This window comes from Oncorhynchus kisutch, unplaced genomic scaffold (assembly GCF_002021735.2).
Source record: "Oncorhynchus kisutch isolate 150728-3 unplaced genomic scaffold, Okis_V2 scaffold741, whole genome shotgun sequence".
Lineage (NCBI taxonomy): Eukaryota > Metazoa > Chordata > Actinopteri > Salmoniformes > Salmonidae > Oncorhynchus > Oncorhynchus kisutch.
Window position 1 is genome coordinate 22,041 of NW_022262686.1, and position 25,067 is coordinate 47,107.

Below are 25,067 nucleotides of genomic sequence, written 5' to 3' on the forward strand. Positions count from 1 at the left end.
CTAGTTTGGTTTAGGCCTGTAACTGGCCAAGTGGAATTAATGGTTATGTTACTACTGCAATCAGCTTCAGGCAATCTCCCATAATCAATGCCATTACCTGTACCCGTGATGCAACTGTAATTGCCCCCATATGCCTCAACACCCCAAGGGGCCCGATGAGGAGGTACTGTAGGAAACACAAGGCTCAGAGGAACAGAGAGTTGAATTGGCCTCAACCAGGTAAAAACCTCTCAGAATACACAACCACCCCTCCTTTTCTCCTATAGCAAATGGGTGTGTAGCCAGAACAGGTCCATCATGACCAATGTTTCATGTAACTCATGTAGTCCTTTCTTTTCAGGGTCTTAACTGTACCTCATAAGAAAGCCACAAATTGTCCCTACCAATAACACCAGTCCCAGTGCCTAATTGATCAATAGCTGAATAGTCTAACATTAATTACCTGAATGGGATTTTTTAATACAGTGGTGGCAGGTTCGGTCCAGGGGTGGTAGAGGAGTGTGTCTGGCCCTGGTTCATCTGGGACCTCTGGTTTTGGCAGCACCTTAATAGAAAACACACCCATCGTGTCTGTCCCGGTCCTTTGTAGTCCGAGGGTGTAAGTGCCTGCATCAGAGAGCTTAATAGTTTTGATGGTTAGCAAGATTTCATCACCTTTACAAAGTTCAACAGTGCTCCCAGGTTTTCCCATATCATGAAAAGCCTATCCACCTTTGTGGGATCCCCTATGCTATAAGGATACCCTCTCTTCCAATCCCAGAACTGTCCCAAGTCGGTTATCCTGTAATCCCCATACGGACACCCTCCTAATTTAATATAATTTCATTTATAATTTTCGTCCACTTGTTCTGTAGACATACATTCAGCATTCCACGGGTCAGAACCTGGAATCCGCTGGTACATCACCATCTATTTCCATCGATTTCTCCAGAGTCCTGGAAATAAGGCCTCATAGACAGCAGCCCCATAAAACTAAAACAGTCACACAGGTGAATGTAGCCCATAGTACAGTGATCATAATATTTTCCCCATTTTCTAAACATACTATCAAAACCCAATTAATCAGAGAAGTATCCACCCCAGATTTCTGTCAACCCGTGAGCCAGGGTGGTCAAACCAGCTGAGGCTTCGGGCACTGATTCGTCCGGAGCTGTGTTATTTGGGATGTCACCCACGATAAGACCGCTCAGACAAACAGCTTCCATGTGAAGCCCCACCCTTTCCCCGAGAACACATCACTTAGCAAGAGCCAGACACATCTTCACTTCTATGAACAAAAACAGGGGTGACAGGACAGGGAGGATTTTCTTCATTCGAGAGATGGCCCCCGGAATTCTGTTAATTCCAGTTCTCCTCTCGAACACTGTTTATTGTTCGATAGTGTCAGTGTGTCTTACCCTCCCACCGTGCGATATGAATCCGGGTAGCTCTTTCAGCTAGCTGCCACCAGGAGACCTTGGTATGGTCCCCCCAACAAGCCTCTGGGACTGGATTGAGTGACTTCACCTGCAGTTCACCTATAATGCATAAAATGCTGGACATACAGGCTTGGTTAACAAACAGTTTCTCATGTTTGATCTGATTCTATCTTTAACTTCTATGCCCATTTGTTAACTACATTTTAAAAAAATATTAGTTTCTTATCCAATAGGCCCCATCCTATCCTAGACCACAATTTACCTATCCCCCTTTTGATACCTAGCTTTGCCCAGGTAACAACTTTACCTGCTCTAAATAATGACTTAGGTAAGATTAGTATATTATCCGTCTGTTCTGACATTATCATGTAGGAGCGCCCCTTTAATTTTCCACATGTCCAATTCTCCCTTTTGTCTCCACTCAGTGACTGTTATCTACACACTCCGTTATCCTTGCTCGTCCTGGCTCCCTTCTAAAACTTCTCCTCTCTGCTCTCCAACCGTCAAGGTCTCTGCAGTGCGGGGGAGGGCTCATCTGTCTGCCTTTTCCCATGTTTCCACATTTTAACTAAATGTCTCACTGTTTGGCTTTATCTAAACTCATGGATTTTTATTTTTTGAAAAACATGTCTATGGTGGCAATTACTAAAGTCTTTATATAGGTTAAGTAAACTCCACTATAATTAAGTTACCTTAAAAAATTAAATTTCAAAAAAAAAAAAAATTTTTATAAAACAGTATTACCCATGACCACAAATGTATTTTTCAAATGGCACCCCCTTGTGGCTGATCAGACCACCCGAGAGAGCCATGAAATCCGGTCACGGGTTACACCATCCCCCCACATTCGTGTTCCATACCATAGACATATTAAAGAACCCTTTATCCTTAAAATAAAATAAAAATCACTTGTGTAATTAAAACTCATAAAATAAAAAACTCATAAAGGTTCCATATGTGAGCGTGCCTCTTTAAAATATCATGTCTCTGGGAACATGGAAATCCCCTTAACCCAAACATTTACGACAAAAACAAAACCTAATAATTATGATAATCCCCTCAAACTCAAATAATTTGTCTCGATGTTTCATGTCTTATTCGTGTTTCTCCAAATTTACTCCCCAAAATACTTCTTAAATACCCAGCCATTAGACAGACACACACAACTGTGATAAATGTGCACTGTCCCTTTAACATAAAAACCTCAGCCTGCAATCCACTCTGCGGGCCTTTCATAGTTCTCCATAATGAAAACAGATTCTAATGTTAGTATACCTTGACCTCCTGTTTAATTTCAATGATGTTATCTGAACAATCAAACCAAAATCAATACCCGGGAAGTACTTGTGTAAATGAATTAAAATAACTAAATAATTTGGTTAGAACACCACTCCCGTCTTACATCGACCACACCCTTCGCCCCGTACCTAGTGTACAGCTTATCTATTACTCAGTGGCTCAATTAATGTTTAACGTAAGTATGTTCAGATGTTGATTATGTAATTCTACAACATTAGTATAGTTCAAACCTCATAATATAAATCCGCAAAAAGAATTTTGCGTTAATAGAGTTTAACACTCTTTCCAACAGTCATGCACCCCCCTCAATATTCTATGATATAACTCTCATCAGCAAGCCTGCGACTTTTTCAACATTCTCACCGGTTCCAGCTCCAAATGAAACACCTCATGTACCACACTCGCTTTGTCCCCGACCTCATTCATATCGATATTAGTCCCCGACTGAATATCAAGCGTGTTTCATGCACAGGATTTGATTCTTACAAATCTTCATTTACGCCAGTAAGCAGACCAGTGGGAGACGCAATGGCCCCGCCTTCTGTTCATTCTCTGTTTGGTCCCTTGGTTCTTAAATACATGGCTTTTATTTCTTTCAACTTCCTTGTCTCTGGCCTCCTGCTACGTCCCTCTCAACTCACGTTCCATTGTTTTCAGCTGGGCCCCTGTTGGCGGCCACCCCCCTAGATAACCTGCTTGTGTCCATCTTAACTTCAATCCCTCCCAAACTTTCTTTATAGGCGTCCATTGTTCCTGTCCCCCTGATCTATATTCAATTTTTTGTTCTAGGAACTCATTAAACCTCAGCTTTGGAGTATTGGGGTTCGCCATTGTGAATTTGCTTTAAACGTAATTTAATTTAATTCAATCGGAATTTAATCGTAGTTTTAATCTAAATTCTCTCCTTCTATCTGAATATAGTTAGCATATACTTCGCCCGACGTTGATTAATGCCCACGAGGTATTCGAAGAGACACTATTGCTCGTGCTCTGCCTTATCTCAGAGCTTCTCCTTCGTATATTCAGGTTGAGAAAAAACGCATGGGTTTGTATAGCATTATGGAGCGCACAACCAAGGGATCTATTCGACTATTTAGTCTCAATATTTACATATTATATTCAGATATTATTTCAATTATACATCAGTCATTTCATTCCTGATTATACATTTATACATGTACCTATTAACATAGGTACATACAATATAGAAGTTTCGGATTTATCCAATATCCCTTATTATAATTCTCTCTCTCTCCCTCTATCTAACCACCAACAATCTTAATGGAAACAATTACAACCACATTGCATTTTAACATAACATAACATAAACAGTTACAAATAGACAAAACAAGACAAAACAGCACGTTATATCTCTGACCCCTGAAAGCCGATCCTTATCAGTGAATTTCTATCAGACTGAGCCGTACCGGACCACAGGATAAAATTACAACTTATCCCCATCGGCGCCAGATTTGAAGAATAGTAATTAGCTATCCCCTACTGATCTCTATTCCTGATCCCTATCGAGCTGACCCCTATCAGAATTATTACACATGTCCGACCCCTATCGGTGAATCTCTATCAGACTGAGCCGTACCGGGTCACGGGATAAAATTACAATTTATCCCCTTCGGCGCCAGATTTGAAGAATAGTAATTAGCTATCCCCTACTGATCTCTATTCCCGACCCCTATCGGAACTAACACACATGTCCGACCCCTATCGGTGAATCTCTATCAGACTGAGCCGTACCGGGCCACAGGATAAAATTACAATTTATCCCCCTCGGTGCCAGATTTGAAGAATAGTAATTAGCTATCCCCTACTGATCTCTATTCCTGATCCCTATCGAGCTGACCCCTATCAGAATTATTACACATGTCCGACCCCTATCGGTGAATCTCTATCAGACTGAGCCGTACCGGGTCACGGGATAAAATTACAATTTATCCCCTTCGGCGCCAGATTTGAAGAATAGTAATTAGCTATCCCCTACTGATCTCTATTCCCGACCCCTATCGGAACTAACAAAGACAAAACAGTGATCACTCATCATTGAAAGCTAGCAGACTGTGCTGACCGGACTGATATCTCATCAATGATTTAAATCACACCGGCCGTCGCCGGTTCGTTACTACATATGTTCACATACACTGTTATTTCGACTCGTCAGCAAATTATAAATTTACACAAGAATTCATACTTACTCGGAAAAACTGATAAAAATTTGGACAGACTATTCGACAATATGCAAAGTTTGATTTAACAGGCTTTTGCTTACCTTATTTTTTTTATGGTGCACCTTGAAATCAGTTTTCCGAGTTGAGCAGAATTGTTGCCCTCCCCCGAAAGTCTTCACCCGTCTTTCTTATTTATTTAATGAATCGTCCTTTCCCCAACTCGCCTTCTCCACACCCAAATCAACTCACTTCGACTGGATCGTTAGTAAACTATACTCTGCTACCATTTCTGTTAGTAATTAGATATGTAGACGGACGAGTCGGTCAAGGATCGATTCAGACAAGGTGGTAAATTGTATGACAAGCTACAGTTTATTCAGAGTGAAGATATCTAGAACAGCGTAATTACGGCTCTCCCGCTGGTTCGTACGGAAGCGCAGACGAAGAAGAGACCGATACAATCAGTACACCACTTATATATAGAACAGAAAGTAGGTTGATTCTGGAAGATCGGATCTTTGGATTGGTTCAGCTGGGGTGTAGTCTGTAGTCTTCCGCCATTGGCTCAGTTGTCTGTCCGTCATCGTAGAATCCTCTTCGGGTATTCAACGTTCAGCTACAACGGAGATCATGTGTGTGTGCGCTGGTTTTGGCCATTAGTGTAATGCGGGAGCTATCCTGTAGGGGACCCCACAGGCTCACCTCTGAGTGGTAGCCCTTTATCAACAATAGTTTGGTCACCTACATAAGAATTAGCATTTCTCTACATAATCAAATCAAATCAAATCAAATTTATTTATATAGCCCTTCGTACATCAGCTGATATCTCAAAGTGCTGTACAGAAACCCAGCCTAAAACCCCAAACAGCAAGCAATGCAGGTGTAGAAGCACGGTGGCTAGGAAAAACTCCCTAGAAAGGCCAATACCTAGGAAGAAACCTAGAGAGGAACCAGGCTATGTGGGGTGGCCAGTCCTCTTCTGGCTGTGCCGGGTGGAGATTATAACAGAACATGGCCAAGATGTTCAAATGTTCATAAATGACCAGCATGGTCGAATAATAATAAGGCAGAACAGTTGAAACTAGAGCAGCAGCACAGTCAGGTGGAAGTTGAAACTGGAGCAGCAGCATGGCCAGGTGGACTGGGGACAGGAAGGAGTCATCATGTCAGGTAGTCCTGGGGCATGGTCCTAGGGCTCAGGTCCTCCGAGAGAGAGAAAGAAAGAGAGAAGGAGAGAATTAGAGAACGCACACTTAGATTCACACAGGACACCGAATAGGACAGGAGAAGTACTCCAGATATAACAAACTGACCCCAGCCCCCCGACACATAAACTACTGCAGCATAAATACTGGAGGCTGAGACAGGAGGGGTCAGGAGACACTGTGGCCCCATCCGAGGATTGGATAATGATAATTATAATAATAATGAATAGTCCCACACAGAGTACTGTATTATAATGAACACAACAGTCCTACACAGAGTACTGTATTATAATGAACAGCCCTACACAGAGTACTGTATTATAATGGACAGCCCCACACAGAGTACTGTATTATAATGAACACAACAGAGTACTGTATTATAATGGACAGCCCCACACAGAGTACTGAATTATAATGAACACAACAGTCCCACACAGAGTACTGTATTATAATGAACAGTCCTACACAGAGTACTGTATTATAATGAACACAACAGTCCCACACAGAGTACTGTATTATAATGAACACAACAGTCCCACACAGAGTACTGAATTATAATGAACACAACAGTCCCACACAGAGTACTGAATTATAATGAACACAACAGTCCTACACAGAGTACTGTATTATAATGAACAGCCCTACACAGAGTACTGTATTATAATGGACAGCCCCACACAGAGTACTGTATTATAATGGACAGCCCCACACAGAGTACTGTATTATAATGAACACAACAGTCCCACACAGAGTACTGTATTATAATGAACAGTCCTACACAGAGTACTGTATTGTAATGAACACAACAGTCCCACACAGAGTACTGTATTATAATGAACACAACAGAGTACTGTATTATAATGGACAGCCCCACACAGAGTACTGTATTATAATGAACACAACAGTCCCACACAGAGTACTGTATTATAATGAACACAACAGTCCCACACAGAGTACTGAATTATAATGAACACAACAGTCCCACACAGAGTACTGAATTATAATGAACAGTCCCACACGGAGTACTGAATTATAATGAACAGTCCCACACAGAGTACTGTATTATAATGAACACAACAGTCCCACACAGAGTACTGTATTATAATGAACAGTCCTACACAGAGTACTGTATTATAATGAACAGTCCCACACAGAGTACTGTATTATAATGAACACAAACAGTCCCACACAGAGTACTGTATTATAATGAACACAACAGGGTCACTACCAACCTAAGATCAATCCATTTCCCTCCTCCATATTCTAACCACTCCTCCATGTTCTAACCCCTCTTACATGTTCTAACCCCTCTTACATGTTCTAACCCCTCTTACATGTTCTAACCCCTCCTCCATGTTCTAACCCCTCCTCCATGTTCTAACCCCTCTTACATGTTCTAACCCCTCTTACATGTTCTAACCCCTCTTACATGTTCTAACCCCTCCTCCATGTTCTAACCCCTCTTACATGTTCTAACCCCTCCTCCATGTTCTAACCCCTCCTCCATGTTCTAACCCCTCTTACATGTTCTAACCCCTCCTCCATGTTCTAACCCCTCCTCCATGTTCTAACCCCTCTTACATGTTCTAACCCCTCCTCCATGTTCTAACCCCTCCTCCATGTTCTAACCCCTCCTCCATATTCTAACCCCTCCTCCATGTTCTAACCCCTCCTCCATGTTCTAACCCCTCCTCCATGTTCTAACCCCTCCTCCATGTTCTAACCCCTCCTCCATGTTCTAACCCCTCTTACATGTTCTAACCCCTCCTCCATGTTCTAACCACTCCTTCATGTTCTAAGCCCTCCTCCATGTTCTAACCCCTCTTACATGTTCTAACCCCTCCTACATGTTCTACCCCCTCCTCCATGTTCTAACCCCTCCTACATGTTCTAACCCCCCTCCATGTTCTTACCCCTCTCACATGTTCTATCCCCTCCTCCATGTTCTATCCCCTCCTCCATGTTCTAACCCCTCCTACATGTTCTAACCCCCCTCCATGTTCTTACCCCTCTCACATGTTCTATCCCCTCCTCCATGTTCTATCCCCTCCTCCATGTTCTAACCACTCCTCCATGTTCTAACCCCTCCTCCATGTTCTAACCCCTCCTCCATGTTCTTACCCCTCTCACATGTTCTATCCCCTCCTCCATGTTCTATCCCCTCCTCCATGTTCTATCCCCTCCTCCATGTTCTAACCCCTCCTCCATGTTCTGTCCTCTCCTTCATGTTGTCTCCCCTCCCAGAGTTCCTAGTCCAGTATGAGGACCTGCTCCACCAGGCTGGGGTGTGGCACAACCTGACAGAGGAGGAGGGCACCAAGACCACAGCCCACCTGGACCTGTCCCCCTACGCCTACTACTCCTTCAGGGTTCTGGCCGTGAACCATGTGGGCTACAGCCAGCCCAGCCGGCCCTCCAGACAGTACAGGACCAACCCTGCAGGTAAAACTATACTGTGGATCTTTATTGTCAAAGAAATGCAAATAGTCTGTTCTAAAACTGAAGAGGTGTTAGAGGTTGGGATGACTATAGACTAAGATGGTCAGATGTGTTAGATTGAGAGGTAGGGATGACTATAGAGTAAGATGATCAGAAGTGTTAGAGTGAGAGGTAGGGATGACTATAGAGTAAGATGGTCAGAAGTGTTAAGAGTGAGAAGTAGGGATGACTATAGTGTAAGATGGTCATAAGTGTCAGAGTGAGAGGTAGGGATGACTTTAGAGTAAGATGATCAGATGTGTTAGATTGAGAGGTAGGGATGACTATAGAGTAAGATGATCAGAAGTGTTAATAGTGAGAAGTAGGGATGACTATAGTGTAAGATGGTTCTGATGTACACTGTAGAAAAGGCAAGAGGTTTGGTCTGATCTGTGATCTGTTTGTGATTCTGTTAGCTCCAGATGTGAATCCAACAGATGTCCATGGTGTTGGAACTGAACATAATAACTTAGTAATCTCATGGAAGGTAAGGTATGCTCCGTCTCAAGTATAACCAGTATCATTAGTCCTAATTCAGCAGCCTACAGTGAGTATTCCTGACCCTATTCATGGTGTCACCATCTCACTATTATCCCAGTGAAGACCCCTCTTCCCCTGTAATATCTCTGCCTTAGGAGCTGACAGGCCTCCAGTCCAATGGACCAGGACTACAGTACAAGGTGAACTGGAGACAGAAGGATGTGGAGGAGGACTGGTTGTCTGAGACCGTGGCTAACACCTCCAAGTATGTGGTGTCAGGCACGCCCACTTTCGTACCATACGAGGTCAAAGTTCAGGCGGTGAACGACTACGGAAACGGACCAGCGCCTGAGGCGGTGGTGGGGTACTCTGGAGAGGACGGTGAGTATTGTAGTGTGTGTGTGTAGAGAGGACTGTCAGTGCTACTACTGTACATGGGTAGGTCTATGTAAAGGAGGAGGTTGTGAATGGACAGAGGAATGGTCTTTTTCAAACTGAAAACTGTCACCATCATTTCCAGTAACTTCTAGCTCCAATCATTTCTAGTTAGAATGCAAATTAGAAGGTTGTTGTCATGAAATATTTGATGCCAGTATGGAGTATAGTCTGTTGAAATCTTTGTCTGTCACTCAGTGCCCATGTCAGCCCCAGAGAGTGTCCAGGTGCTGGTTCAGAACGGGACGCTAGCAGAGGTTCACTGGGAGCCTGTCCTCACCTCCATGGTCAGGGGACGACTCCAGGGCTACAAGGTACTGTACACTACAACCAGAGATCCTCACAATGTGGAGAAAGATTTATTATCACCACAATATATTGGTAGTTAAATACATCAGTTCGTGTCACAGTTAAGGGGTAACATTCTGGTATGTTTTGCCAAATTGTATTTATTTTACCTTTATTTAACTAGGCAAGTCAGTTAAGAACTAATTCTTATTTTCAATGACGGCCTAGGAACAGTGGGTTAACTGCCTGTTCAGGGGCAGAACGACAGATTTGTACCTTGTCAGCTCGGGGGTTTGAACTTGCAACCTTCCGGTTACTAGTCCAATGCTCTAACCACTAGGCTACCCCAAAATGCCCATGTCCTGTAGTCAGGAGGGAATAAGTAGAACATCCGACCATCATGGAACCAGGAAGAACCTGGTCATTTAGACCAGAATGTTTGTCTGAAGTGTGTGTGGTCCTGCAGGTGTCCTACTGGCGTGAGCGTAGCCTCCACCAGGCAGAGGCTCAGCAGGAGGAGCAGCAGGTGTTGCTCTTCAGTGGGAACAGGACTGACGGCAGACTACCAGGCCTCAAACCCTACAGCCTCTATACACTGAACATCAGGGTGGTCAACGGCAAGGGAGAGGGGCCCCCCAGCCCCAACCACAACTTTGAGACCCCAGAGGGAGGTGAGGGGCCTCATTCAGACTCCTACTGTTGTTGGATAGATTCTCTGTGTTTAATCCATATACCACAGGAGGCCGGTGAGGGGAGGACGGCTCATAATAATGAATGGAATGGATTAAATGGAATGGTAGACATGGAAACTAGATGTTTCATGTATTTGAGACCCTTCCATCCATTCCACTCCAGCCATTACTATGAGCCCGTCCTCCCCATTTAAAGTTCCACCTGCCACCACTACCGTATACATATAGCCATGCATTGTGCTATACTGTTGGAAGGGGCTGACTATGGGCCGGAAACAATGCTAAACATATCAGGTTAGAATGGTTCTATCTGTACATTACTGTATGGTTTTGTGCCTATGAATGGTGGTTTTCTTTAGTTCACAAGTCATTTTGTATAATTGCATCCACACGTTATGACATTGTATCCATGTGTTTATCCGCGTGTGTTTAGTCCCTGGTCCACCTTCCTTCTTGCGTATAAAGAACACCGACATGGACTCTCTGACGCTGGAGTGGGGTCCTCCACAGGACAACAATGGTCGCCTCACCGGCTACACACTCAAATACCAGCCAGGTAAGTCTGCTGAGCAATATGATGCATTTTTATTGTGGCATCTGTGGCTGACCCTGGCTTCCAACCCTTCTGGGTGTGTATGTGTGTGTGCCTCACTGGATTGGTTTGAATTCAAAGGAAGTATTTCAATATCTTTATCTTTATGCATCTCTCTCTCTCTCTCTCTCTCTCTCTCTCTCTCTCTCCCTCCCTCTCTCTCTCTCTCTCTCTCTCTCCCTCCCTCTCTCTCTCCTTCTCTCTCTCTCTCTCTCTCCTTCTCTCTCTCTCTCTCTCTCTCTCTCTCTCTCTCCCTCCCTCTCTCTCTCTCTCTCTCTCTCTCTCTCTCTCTCTCTCTCTCTCAGTCAACAGCTCCAATGAGCTTGGTCCCGTTGAGGAGATGATGTTCCCAGCCAATGAGACCACCGTAATCCTGGCCGACCTCAAGTACAGCACCCGCTATAAATTCTACTTCAACGCTAAGACTATCAAGGGCTCCGGCCCAACCATCACAGAGGAGGCTGTCACTATCATGGATGAAGGTGAGCTTTACGTAGAATGACATGTTATTGATTTATTTATTTAACCTTTCTTTAACTAAGCAAGTCAGTTTAGAATGCAAGTCATTGAGAATGATGGCCTAACCCCGGCCAAACCAACGGGCAACACTAGAATGAAATACAACACTAGAATGGCCATTGGCATGCCGGCAAGGTGATTACAGGACGGCCATCTTGGTCAAGTAATCTAATGTATCTCTATGGAGCTGTAGGTACCGTGAAAGCAAATTGTACAGTGTTATGGGTGCGTTGAAGTTATTATTTGTCTCCACTCAACACTCTAAAGCCGCTGTCTGTGAATTTGAGAGTGGTTTCTCTCAGGTTTCTCTCAGGTTTCTCTCAGGTTTCTCTCAGATTTCTCTCAGGTTTCTCTCAGATTTCTCTCAGGTTTCTCTCAGATTTCTCTCAGGTTTCTCTCAGATTTCTCTCAGGTTTCTCTCAGATTTCTCTCAGGTTTCTCTCAGGTTTCTCTCAGGTTTCTCTCAGATTTCTCTCAGGTTTCTCTCAGATTTCTCTCAGGTTTCTCTCAGGTTTCTCTCAGGTTTCTCTCAGGTTTCTCTCAGATTTCTCTCAGCTGTTTACCAAAAAAAGTGGTGGGCGGCAGTTTACAGCTTGTAGCTTTTCCTACAGCGCAGCGTCCTACAGCGTCCCATGTGAGAGTCATTGTTTTCTCAGCGGATAACACACGTTTCAAGGTTGCATGGACTCTGACGTGTTCTAGTGTGGTAAAACTGTCCCCCGTGTTGTTCCACCTGTAGTGAATCATTCTGTTTTGCGTGAACCTGGTGAAAAAATACTTTGTCTTTAAAATGGGAACACGGTGGGATCTAGTTGTACTTTTTCCTTGCTCATCTACTTACATCTCCTCTGCCTGTGTTTGTCTTCTCTTCTCTCTGTCTCTCTTTATTCCTCTTTCTCCTCTTCTCTCTGAAGCCTTTATTCAGCAACCCATAGTAGATGTGTTCAAAGGTAAAATAAGTCTCTCAGCGGAAGCACCTGCATGTTCTACCAGTTACTACACTCTGATAGATAACTACTGTAGATCTGTCTGCATGTTCTACCAGTTACTAGACCCTGATAGATAGCTACTGTAGATCTGTCTGCATGTTCTACCAGTTACTACACTCTGATAGATAGCTACTGTATATCTGTCTGCATGTTCTACCAGTTACTACACTCTGATAGATATCTACTGTAGATCTGTCTGCATGTTCTACCAGTTACTACACTCTGATAGATAACTACTGTAGATCTGTCTGCATGTTCTACCAGTTACTACACTCTGATAGATAGCTACTGTATATCTATCTGCATGTTCTACCAGTTACTACACTCTGATAGATAACTACTGTAGATCTGTCTGCATGTTCTACCAGTTACTAGACCCTGATAGATATCTACTGTAGATCTGTCTGCATGTTCTACCAGTTACTAGACCCTGATAGATATCTACTGTAGATCTGTCTGCATGTTCTACCAGTTACTACACTATGATAGATAGCTACTGTAGATCTGTCTGCATGTTCTACCAGTTACTACACCCTGATAGATAGCTACTGTAGATCTGTCTGCATGTTCTACCAGTTACTAGACCCTGATAGATAGCTACTGTAGATCTGTCTGCATGTTCTACCAGTTACTAGACCCTGATAGATATCTACTGTAGATCTGTCTGCATGTTCTACCAGTTACTACACTCTGATAGATAGCTACTGTAGATCTGTCTGCATGTTCTACCAGTTACTACACCCTGATAGATAGCTACTGTAGATCTGTCTGCATGTTCTACCAGTTACTAGACCCTGATAGATATCTACTGTAGATCTGTCTGCATGTTCTACCAGTTACTACACTCTGATAGATAGCTACTGTAGGTCTGTCTGCATGTTCTACCAGTTACTAGACCCTGATAGATAGCTACTGTAGATCGGTCTGCATGTTCTACCAGTTACTAGACCCTGATAGATATCTACTGTAGATCTGTCTGCATGTTCTACCAGTTACTACACTCTGATAGATAGCTACTGTAGATCTGTCTGCATGTTCTACCAGTTACTAGACCCTGATAGATAGCTACTGTAGATCTGTCTGCATGTTCTACCAGTTACTAGACCCTGATAGATATCTACTGTAGATCTGTCTGCATGTTCTACCAGTTACTACACTCTGATAGATAGCTACTGTAGATCTGTCTGCATGTTCTACCAGTTACTACACCCTGATAGATAGCTACTGTAGATCTGTCTGCATGTTCTACCAGTTACTAGACCCTGATAGATATCTACTGTAGATCTGTCTGCATGTTCTACCAGTTACTAGACCCTGATAGATATCTACTGTAGATCTGTCTGCATGTTCTACCAGTTACTAGACCCTGATAGATAGCTACTGTAGATCTGTCTGCATGTTCTACTAGGTAGAGAAACTAGACCCTGATAGATAGCTACTGTAGATCTGTCTGCATGTTCTACCAGTTACTAGACCCTGATAGATAGCTACTGTAGATCTGTCTGCATGTTCTACCAGTTACTATACCCTGATAGATAGCTACTGTAGATCTGTCTGCATGTCCTACCAGTTACTAGACCCTGATAAATATCTACTGTAGATCTGTCTGCATGTTCTACCAGTTACTAGACCCTAATAGATAGCTACTGTAGATCTGTCTGCATGTTCTATTAGGTAGAGAAACTAGACCCTGATAGATAGCTACTGTAGATCTGTCTGCATGTTCTACCAGTTAATAGACCCTGATAGATAGCTACTGTAGATCTGTCTGCATGTTCTACCAGTTACTAGACCCTGATAGATAGCTACTGTAGATCTGTCTGCATGTTCTACCAGTTACTAGACCCTGATAAATATCTACTGTATATCTGTCTGCATGTGCCTTTCTCCATCATCAGAGAGCTGTAGCATGATGTACTACAGTACCCATAATGCTCTATGTTAGCTACTGTGGGAGTAGATGTTAACTCTAATGCTACGTTCCAATAGCCAGTCTAGAATACTGCTTAGAATGCATGCCGCCAATGCATTTCCTCATTCTAAGTGCTAAAGTAAAGAAATTAGCCTATTACTGCGTTCATTGCATCCGCAAGCACCAACCCGTGTGTCCAATTCACCTTAAAAGACCTAAATGGATGAATAGCAATGTTGTAGGCTACTCATCTCTTTCATTCACTGTCTTTCCCCTTCTTTCCTTGCCCTCTCTCATGAATTCCTCCATCACTGTACCATGTGTTTTATTAAACCTTCCATCATGATGTTAACTACTATAACTACTATAACTACCTCACCTGTATGATGTTAACTACTATAACTACTATAACTACCTGTCCTGCATGATGATGTACCATTGGACAGTCTGCATGCTGTTAACTACTCTACCTCTAACTACTATAACTAATATAATAACTCTATAGTATTGTGGTACTATTTGTTTATCTGCCCTTGTGGTGGGGGTGCCTGTGGTGCCTGTGTTGTCTGTGGTGTCTTACTCTTCTCTGTGGTGTTGTTGTTTCAGGCTACACAGAACCCCATCTTCCAATCTCTCCCATCACTCAGTCTCTGCGCCCCCCGTTTCACAAGGGTACTACAGCCATTCCCTGAGTCCCTTACCTCTCTTCATAAGATCTTTAAAGAGGAACATGTTACCTCATCGTTTAGGGCAGTTGTGTGTCCTGTGTCTAGCTTGCATATGACAAATGATTCGTTCTCAGGGAAATATGGTGGAAAATGCAGGAAAGGCAGAATACCTGTAGATATTTAGTTATAGGTGTGACTCATTTTCTGGAAAACAAAACATTATTAGATTCCAAAGTCTACAGTTTGTATTTGAGTCTAAGTTCCTTCCTCCGTGACCGTCTGTAATGTCCTATCTCTGAGACTTGTATGTTACTGGCTACAGTTCCAACTTGTGTAGCTCAACAACTGTCCTGTATGTTCTTCCCTGTGTGACCAGTGCGTCCGATAGGCCCGGCGTTCACCAATGTAAACTCCTCTGTGGTGGGAGAGGAGGGAGCAGTGATAAGTTGGGAATACTTTGGACCAGATAAGAATGTGTATGTGGAGTATATTGTAGAAAACAGTAAGCTATTCCTACTTCTATACAATATCGTCTCATCGCATCACAAAGCAAATTGCATGTATATAAACACCCAGTTAAGCATATAAACTGCCTGTCAAACATATAAACTGCCTGTCAAACATAAACGTAATACGGTTAGGGTATCGTTGTTAATTCATTCCAAAACCTGGATCCTCAATTCCCATAAAAATGATTTTACAAACCCACTGTTAACATACCTCATAGAATGAGGAAGTGGCATGTTTACCTCAAAGGTTTTCAGCAATAAAACGTTTTTCAGCACATACGTCATATCATCCACCCAAATACTTGCCTTTTTCAATACATACCTTCCTTCTCTCTATTTTGACTTTCTCCCCAACGCCTCCATTCCCTCCAGGTAAAGAAGACTGGACAAAAGAGTGTGTAAACGGCAGTAGTGGGTCTCAGACCCATCTGATAAAGGGCTTAAAGCCGGGGACGTCCTATAGGGTTCGGCTGGTAGTTAAAGATCACTCTGAGGCTACCATACACAGTACAGAGGAGCTAGTGATAACGCTGCCAGGTGAGGCAGCATGTCCAGAGCGCTCTGCCTCAGTGTACTGCAGGGTTGGGGACAATTCCATTTCAATATTAGTCCATTCAGGACGTTAACTGTTCCACTTACAATTCTATTTCCTCATTGCTTTTCAATGAATTGGAAGTGACTGAATTGAACTGGAATTGACCCCAACCCTGATGTACGGTAGATGATTGTTCCTTGTAGTTGCCTGCATCCTCCTTCAACCTCCTGCATCCTCCTTCATCCTCCTGCATCCTCCTTCCATACCCTCTTTCCATACCCTCTTTCCATGGTCAGATCTCCATCAGACCTGTTAAAGTCTGTGGTGTAGCTAGTGTAACAGCATGGTAAGATCTCCATCAGTCTGACCTGTTCAAGTCTGTGGTGTAGCTAGTGTAACAGCATGGTAAGATCTCCATCAGACCTGTTAAAGTCTGTGGTGTAGCTAGTGTAACAGCATGGCAAGATCTCCATCAGACCTGTTCAAGTCTGTGGTGTAGCTAGTGTAACAGCATGGTAAGATCTCCATCAGTCTGACCTGTTCAAGTCTGTGGTGTAGCTAGTGTAACAGCATGGTAAGATCTCCATCAGTCTGACCTGTTCAAGTCTGTGGTGTAGCTAGTGTAACAGCATGGTAAGATCTCCATCAGACCTGTTCAAGTCTGTGGTGTAGCTAGTGTAACACCATGGTAAGATCTCCATCAGTCTGACCTGTTCAAGTCTGTGGTGTAGCTAGTCTAACAGCATGGTAAGATCTCCATCAGTCTGACCTGTTCAAGTCTGTGGTGTAGCTAGTGTAACAGCATGGTAAGAGCGAGGTTTGAAGCATGCCTCATGATGTCCCTAGTTCATTTTAGGAATCCTGTCTCTTTTCAGTTTGTGTGCAGTGAAAGTTGAGTGAAACACACTGTATGTTCAGTAGAGAGTCGTTGTCGTTGCATGTCTTCATATAGAAAACAGGAATACATTTTTTTCACCCATAAACAATTTTTGGGAAATTCCCTCCCTCTTCTTAATTTAATTTAACCGCGATTTATACAGGTCCTTGCCTGCACCACTCCGCCTTCAAATGTTCCCCTTTCAACACGACTCTGACCACCTTTTCCCTTTTCTTCTTCCTGCGCGTGTGTGTGTGTGTGTGTGTGTGTGTGTGTGTGTGTGTGTGTGTGTGCGTGTGCGTGCGCGTGCGTGCGTGTGTGTGTGTGTGTGTGTCAGAAGCAATGAAAAGCGACCAGGTAGACCTAGCCACTCAGGGTTGGTTCATAGGGCTGATGTGTGCCATCGCTCTCCTCATCCTCGTCCTTCTCATCATCTGCTTCATCAAGAGGAACAAGGGAGGGAAATACCCAGGTACACACACACACACACAACACACACACACACACACACCCTAGACATTCAGCAACGACGATGTGTATTCTATCCACAGTGAAAGAAAAAGAGGATGCTCATCAAGACCCAGAGATCCAGCCTATGAAGGATGATGATGGGACGTTTGGAGAGTACAGGTGAGAGAGACTGGAACACAACACACACACACACACATTCCCCTTGAAGACTACTGTACTTGTTCCATGTTGTTCTGATTGACATGTTGTTCTGATTGACATGTTGTTCTGATTGACATGTTGTTCTGATTGACATATTTGGATGTATAGAACATTTTACCAAGGAACAAGGAAACTCTCCCTTCCTGACTCCCTCGAGGCAAGACAGAATCTACACTTCTCTGTGTTTAATTAACAAGACAGAATCTACACCTCTGTGTTTAATTAACAAGACAGAATCTACACCTCTCTGTGATTAATTAACAAGACATAATCTACACCTCTCTGTGATTAATTAACAAGACAGAATCTACACCTCTGTGTTTAATTAACAATACAGAATCTACACCTGTCTGTGTTTAATTAACAAGACAGAATCTACACCTCTGTGTTTAATTAACAAGACAGAATCTACACCTGTCTGTGTTTAATTAACAAGACAGAATCTACACTGTCTGTGTTTAATTAACAAGACAGAATCTACACCTCTCTGTGTTTAATTACCAAGACAGAATCTACACCTCTGTGTTTAATTAACAAGACAGAATCTACACCTCTGTGTTTAATTACCAAGACAGAATCTACACCTCTCTGTGTTTAATTAACAAGACAGAATCTACACCTCTGTGTTTAATTAACAAGACAGAATCTACACCTCTGTGTTTAATTACCAAGACAGAATCTACACCTCTCTGTGTTTAATTAACAAGACAGAATCTACACCTCTCTGTGTTTAATTAACAAGACAGAATCTACACCTCTGTGTTTAATTAACAAGACAGAATCTACACCTCTGTGTTTAATTAACAAGACAGAATCTACACCTCTCTGTGTTTAATTAACAAGACAGAATCTACACCTCTCTGTGTTTAATTAACAAGACAGAATCTACACCTCTGTGTTTAATTAACAAGACAGAATCTACACCTCTGTGTTTAATTAACAAGACAGAATCTACACCTCTGTGTTTAATTAACAAGACAGAATCTACACCTGTCTGTGTTTAATTAACAAGACAGAATCTACACCTGTCTGTGTTTAATTAACAAGACAGAATCTACACCTCTGTGTTTAATTAACAAGACAGAATCTACACTGTCTGTGTTTAATTAACAAGACAGAATCTACACCTCTGTGTTTAATTAACAAGACAGAATCTACACCTCTCTGTGTTTAATTACCAAGACAGAATCTACACCTCTGTGTTTAATTAACAAGACAGAATCTACACCTCTCTGTGTTTAATTACCAAGACAGAATCTACACCTCTGTGTTTAATTAACAAGACAGAATCTACACCTCTGTGTTTAATTAACAAGACAGAATCTACACCTCTGTGTTTAATTAACAAGACAGAATCTACACCTCTGTGTTTAATTAACCCTGTAAATACTGTACTTACTTACACATATGATTTCATAATAAATCAAAGCAACTTTTATACATTAGTGTGTGTGTGCAAATAGTGTGTATTTTAATGTAACATTAAAAACAGCTGCCATGCTATCATTGATGAGAAGTTGTATCAAGCTTTGCTGCTGAACGTGTCTCAATCTGCACCTTGTGATGTCATCATCAGACTTTGTGTGACAAATCCTTTTGGGGTTTTTAGTTAGTATAGTAATAATAATTGTGGTGCTTCAAACGTGTTGACTGATATCAGGCTGCTACTGTAATACATGGGTTGACTGTTTGATATCAGGCTGCTACTGTAATACATGGGTTGACTGTTTGATATCAGGCTGCTACTGTAATACATGGGTTGACTGTTTGATATCAGGCTGCTACTGTAATACATGGGTTGACTGTTTGATATCAGGCTGCTACTGTAATACATGGGTTGACTGTTTGATATCAGGCTGCTACTGTAATACATGGGTTGACTGTTTGATATCAGGCTGCTACTGTAATACATGGGTTGACTGTTTGATATCAGGCTGCTACTGTAATACATGGGTTGACTGTTTGATATCAGGCTGCTACTGTAATACATGGGTTGACTGTTTGATATCAGGCTGCTACTGTAATACATGGGTTGACTGTTTGATATCAGGCTGCTACTGTAATACATGGGTTGACTGTTTGATATCAGGCTGCTACTGTAATAAAGCACATAGCAGAATGTATTTTCTCATCCACCACTCTTCATGTGTTCCTCCATTGTTCTCTGTCTTTGGGGTGTAGGTCCCTGGAAAGGTAAGAGGGTTAGCATTATGCTATGAGCATACAGCAAGCCTGGCATGCAACACACACCGTCTGATACAGGTCTGTGTGTGTGTCTAAACTGATACTAAAGGAGACAGCTGGTCCTTGTCGAACCCAGCACAGATTATACTGTGTCAGTTTAACTCACCTGTTTGTTGGCCAGCACCTGATTGTAATCCGGTTCTATTTACTTCACACTAACAGTCACTAAAATCAGAAGCTACTATTTGACTGCATATCCTGTTTGGCTTCATTTTCAGTTGCTTTCAATGTTTCCTTTTGGGTAGAAAAATGTCAACATTCGGTTGTATTTATGAGTTGTGCCATTGTAATGTCGATCTAATATAGGTTTATACACAGAGTGTACAGAACATTAACGACACCTTCCTAATATTGAGTTGCACCTTGTTTTGCACTCAGAACAGCCTCAATTCCTCAGGGCATGGACTCTACAAGGTGTCAAAAGAGTTCCACAGAGAGGCTGGTCCATGTGGACTCCAATGCTTCCCACAGTTGTGTCAATTTGGCTGGATGTCCTTTGGATGGTGGACCATTCTTGATATACACAGGAAACTGTTGAAAGTGAAAAACCCAGCAGCGTTGCAGTTCTTGACACAAACCAGTGTGCCTGGTACCTACTACCAAACCCTGTTCAAAGGCACTCCAATATTTTGTCTTGCCCATTCACCCTCTGAATGACACACAACATAGACAATCCATGTCTCAATTGTCAAAACGCTTAAAAATCATTATTTAACCTGTCTTCCCCATTCATCTAGACTGATTGAAGTGGATTTAACCAGTGACAAAGTACCATGGCTTTCACCTGGATTCATCTGGTCATTCTGTCATGACAAGATAAAAGATAACACTTCACTTAAATCAGGTGCTCTGTCATGGAAAGAGAAGGTTTCGTTAATGTTTTGTAAACTCAGTGTTGTTATTTCTATACGGTATAAATGTCTGACATATTCTGGCATAGATAGAATACGAGAGGTGAGGAAACACTAAGGACAGCATTACTAAGTCCAATATACCTGTGTATTGTCACCGTGGTGTTAATTTTTTATTTATTTATTTTACCTTTATTTAACCAGGTAGGCAAGTTGAGAACAAGTTCTCATTTACAATTGCGACCTGGCCAAGATAAAGCAAAGCAGTTCGACAGATAAAACGACACAGAGTTACACATGGAGTAAAAACAAACATACAGTCAATAATGCAGTATAAACAAGTCTATATACAATGTGAGCAAATGAGGTGAGAAGGGAGGTAAAGGCAAAAAAAGGCCATGATGGCAAAGTAAATACAATATAGCAAGTAAAATACTGGAATGGTAGTTTTGCAATGGAAGAATGTGCAAAGTAGAAATAAAAAAATAATGGGGTGCAAAGGAGCAAAATAAATAAATAAATAAAAATTAAATACAGTTGGGAAAGAGGTAGTTGTTTGGGCTAAATTTTAGGTGGGCTATGTACAGGTGCAGTAATCTGTGAGCTGCTCTGACAGTTGGTGCTTAAAGCTAGTGAGGGAGATAAGTGTTTCCAGTTTCAGAGATTTTTGTAGTTCGTTCCAGTCATTGGCAGCAGAGAACTGGAAGGAGAGGCGGCCAAAGAAAGAATTGGTCTTGGGGGTGACTAGAGAGATATACCTGCTGGAGCGTGTGCTACAGGTGGGAGATGCTATGGTGACCAGCGAGCTGAGATAAGGGGGGACTTTACCTAGCAGGGTCTTGTAGATGACATGGAGCCAGTGGGTTTGGCGACGAGTATGAAGCGAGGGCCAGCCAACGAGAGCGTACAGGTCGCAATGGTGGGTAGTATATGGGGCTTTGGTGATAAAACGGATTGCACTGTGATAGACTGCATCCAATTTGTTGAGTAGGGTATTGGAGGCTATTTTGTAAATGACATCGCCAAAGTCGAGGATTGGTAGGATGGTCAGTTTTACAAGGGTATGTTTGGCAGCATGAGTGAAGGATGCTTTGTTGCGAAATAGGAAGCCAATTCTAGATTTAACTTTGGATTGGAGATGTTTGATATGGGTCTGGAAGGAGAGTTTACAGTCTAACCAGACACCTAAGTATTTGTAGTTGTCCACGTATTCTAAGTCAGAGCCGTCCAGAGTAGTGATGTTGGACAGGCGGGTAGGTGCAGGTAGCGATCGGTTGAAGAGCATGCATTTAGTTTTACTTGTATTTAAGAGCAATTGGAGGCCACGGAAGGAGAGTTGTATGGCATTGAAGCTTGCCTGGAGGGTTGTTAACACAGTGTCCAAAGAAGGGCCGGAAGTATACAGAATGGTGTCGTCTGCGTAGAGGTGGATCAGGGACTCACCAGCAGCAAGAGCGACCTCATTGATGTATACAGAGAAGAGAGTCGGTCCAAGAATTGAACCCTGTGGCACCCCCATAGAGACTGCCAGAGGTCCGGACAGCAGACCCTCCGACTTGACACACTGAACTCTATCAGAGAAGTAGTTGGTGAACCAGGCGAGGCAATCATTTGAGAAACCAAGGCTGTCGAGTCTGCCGATGAGGATATGGTGATTGACAGAGTCGAAAGCCTTGGCCAGATCAATGAATACGGCTGCACAGTAATGTTTCTTATCGATGGCGGTTAAGATATCGTTTAGGACCTTGAGCGTGGCTGAGGTGCACCCATGACCAGCTCTAATGATGAACAGGATATAGTGTCACCGTGGTGTTAATGTTGAACAGGATATAGTGTTAATGATGAACAGGATATAGTGTCACCGTGGTGTTAATGTTGAACAGGATATAGTGTTAATGTTGAACAGGATATATTGTCACCGTGGTGTTAATGTTGAACAGGATATATTGTTAATGTTGAACAGGATATAGTGTTAATGTTGAACAGGATATAGTGTTAATGTTGAACAGGATATAGTGTTAATGTTGAACAGGATATAGTGTCACCGTGGTGTTAATGTTGAACAGGATATATTGTTAATGTTGAACAGGATATAGTGTCACCGTGGTGTTATTGTTGAACAGGATATAGTGTTAATGTTGAACAGGATATAGTGTCACCGTGGTGTTAATGTTGAACAGGATATAGTGTCACCGTGGTGTTAATGTTGAACAGGATATATTGTTAATGTTGAACAGGATATAGTGTCACCGTGGTGTTATTGTTGAACAGGATATAGTGTTAATGTTGAACAGGATATAGTGTCACCGTGGTGTTAATGTTGAACAGGATATAGTGTCACCGTGGTGTTAATGTTGAGCAGGATATAGTGTCACCGTAGTGTTAATGTTGAGCAGGATATAGTGTCACCGTAGTGTTAATGTTGAACAGGATATAGTGTCACTGTGGTGTTAATGTTGAACAGGATATAGTTTTAATGTTGAACAGGATATAGTGTTAATGTTGAACAGGATATAGTGTTAATGTTGAACAGGATATAGTGTCACTGTGGTGTTAATGTTGAACAGGATATAGTGTCACCGTGGTGTTAATGTTGAACAGGATATAGTGTCACCGTGGTGTTAATGTTGAGCAGGATATTATGTCACCGTAGTGTTAATGTTGAGCAGGATATAGTGTCACCGTAGTGTTAATGTTGAACAGGATATAGTGTCACTGTGGTGTTAATGTTGAACAGGATATAGTTTTAATGTTGAACAGGATATAGTGTTAATGTTGAACAGGATATAGTGTTAATGTTGAACAGGATATAGTGTCACCGTGGTGTTAATGTTGAACAGGATATAGTGTCACCGTGGTGTTAATGTTGAACAGGATATAGTGTCACCGTGGTGTTAATGTTGAACAGGATATAGTGTTAATGTTGAACAGGATATAGTGTTAATGTTGAACAGGATATAGTGTCACCGTGGTGTTAATGTTGAACAGGATATAGTTTTAATGTTGAACAGGATATAGTGTTAATGTTGATCAGGATATAGTCTTAATGTTGAACAGGATATAGTGTCACCGTGGTGTTAATTTTGAACAGGATATAGTGTCACCGTGGTGTTAATGTTGAACAGGATATAGTGTTAATGTTGAACAGGATATAGTGTTAATGTTGAACAGGATATAGTGTCACCGTGGTGTTAATGTTGAACAGGATATAGTTTTAATGTTGAACAGGATATAGTTTTAATGTTGAACAGGATATAGTGTTAATGTTGACCAGGATATAGTGTTAATGTTGAACAGGATATAGTGTCACCGTGGTGTTAATGTTGAACAGGATATAGTTTTAATGTTGAACAGGATATAGTGTTAATGTTGAACAGGATATAGTGTCACTGTGGTGTTAATGTTGAACAGGATATAGTTTTAATGTTGAACAGGATATAGTGTTAATGTTGAACAGGATATAGTGTTAATGTTGATCAGGATATAGTGTCACCGTGGTGTTAATGTTGAACAGGATATAGTGTCACCATGGTGTTAATGTTGAACAGGATATAGTGTTAATGTTGAACAGGATATAGTGTTAATGTTGAACAGGATATAGTGTCACCGTGGTGTTAATGTTGAACAGGATATAGTGTTAATGTTGAACAGGATATAGTGTCACCGTGGTGTTAATGTTGAACAGGATATAGTGTCACCGTGGTGTTAATGTTCAACAGGATATAGTGTCACCGTAGTGTTAATGTTGAACAGGATATAGTTTTAATGTTGAACAGGATATAGTGTCACCGTAGTGTTAATGTTCAACAGGAGATAGCATGCTGCACTTCTACTGGTAGATTGATCCACCAGAATCAGTTCAGTTTGTAATTTCAATAAAAGGGTTTTTGTACGACTCAGCCCCTCGACTCCAGACCATTAAGACCCCTGTGCATTTTGGACAGATCTGTTATTTGAATCCCTCTGAGTCTTTAATGCATGTAGATTTAATGGATAGCACATGGTCTGATGTCTGCCTAGTATGTGAGTTATGTTGAGAAGCACGCCTTACTGATTGAAATGGAATCATGTCAAAGTATTCGTCACCAAGTCCAGTCCCGCAGATCTAGGTGTTGCAGGCTTTTGCTCCAGCCAAGCTTGAACACATCCTAAACAAGACCTTGGTCAGGTGAATTAGGTGCATCAATGCCAGGCTGGAACAAAACCCTGCACCCCCTGTATCTC

The 25,067-nt window shown here is 42.1% G+C and overlaps 1 protein-coding gene across 14 annotated transcripts in view; it reads left to right on the forward strand.

Annotated features, from left to right (window-relative positions):
* Window positions 1-25,067, forward strand: part of LOC109880253 (neuronal cell adhesion molecule) — a 47,558-nt gene that overhangs the window by 21,141 nt on the left and 1,350 nt on the right. For 3 of the 14 annotated variants that reach the window (XM_031816091.1, XM_031816086.1, XM_031816090.1), the window contains 14 exons: window positions 8,347-8,544; window positions 8,997-9,067; window positions 9,216-9,441; window positions 9,694-9,809; window positions 10,250-10,454; window positions 10,909-11,031; window positions 11,373-11,549; window positions 12,501-12,536; window positions 15,094-15,159; window positions 15,532-15,657; window positions 16,037-16,201; window positions 17,414-17,548; window positions 17,628-17,706; window positions 19,930-19,941. In XM_031816091.1, coding sequence (XP_031671951.1) covers window positions 8,347-8,544; window positions 8,997-9,067; window positions 9,216-9,441; window positions 9,694-9,809; window positions 10,250-10,454; window positions 10,909-11,031; window positions 11,373-11,549; window positions 12,501-12,536; window positions 15,094-15,159; window positions 15,532-15,657; window positions 16,037-16,201; window positions 17,414-17,548; window positions 17,628-17,706; window positions 19,930-19,941 — 1,735 coding nt within the window. The remainder of the gene's footprint in view (window positions 1-8,346; window positions 8,545-8,996; window positions 9,068-9,215; window positions 9,442-9,693; window positions 9,810-10,249; window positions 10,455-10,908; window positions 11,032-11,372; window positions 11,550-12,500; window positions 12,537-15,093; window positions 15,160-15,531; window positions 15,658-16,036; window positions 16,202-17,413; window positions 17,549-17,627; window positions 17,707-19,929; window positions 19,942-25,067) is intronic. The other 11 variants (XM_031816093.1, XM_031816094.1, XM_031816096.1 and 8 more) reach the window with 8 other exon arrangements.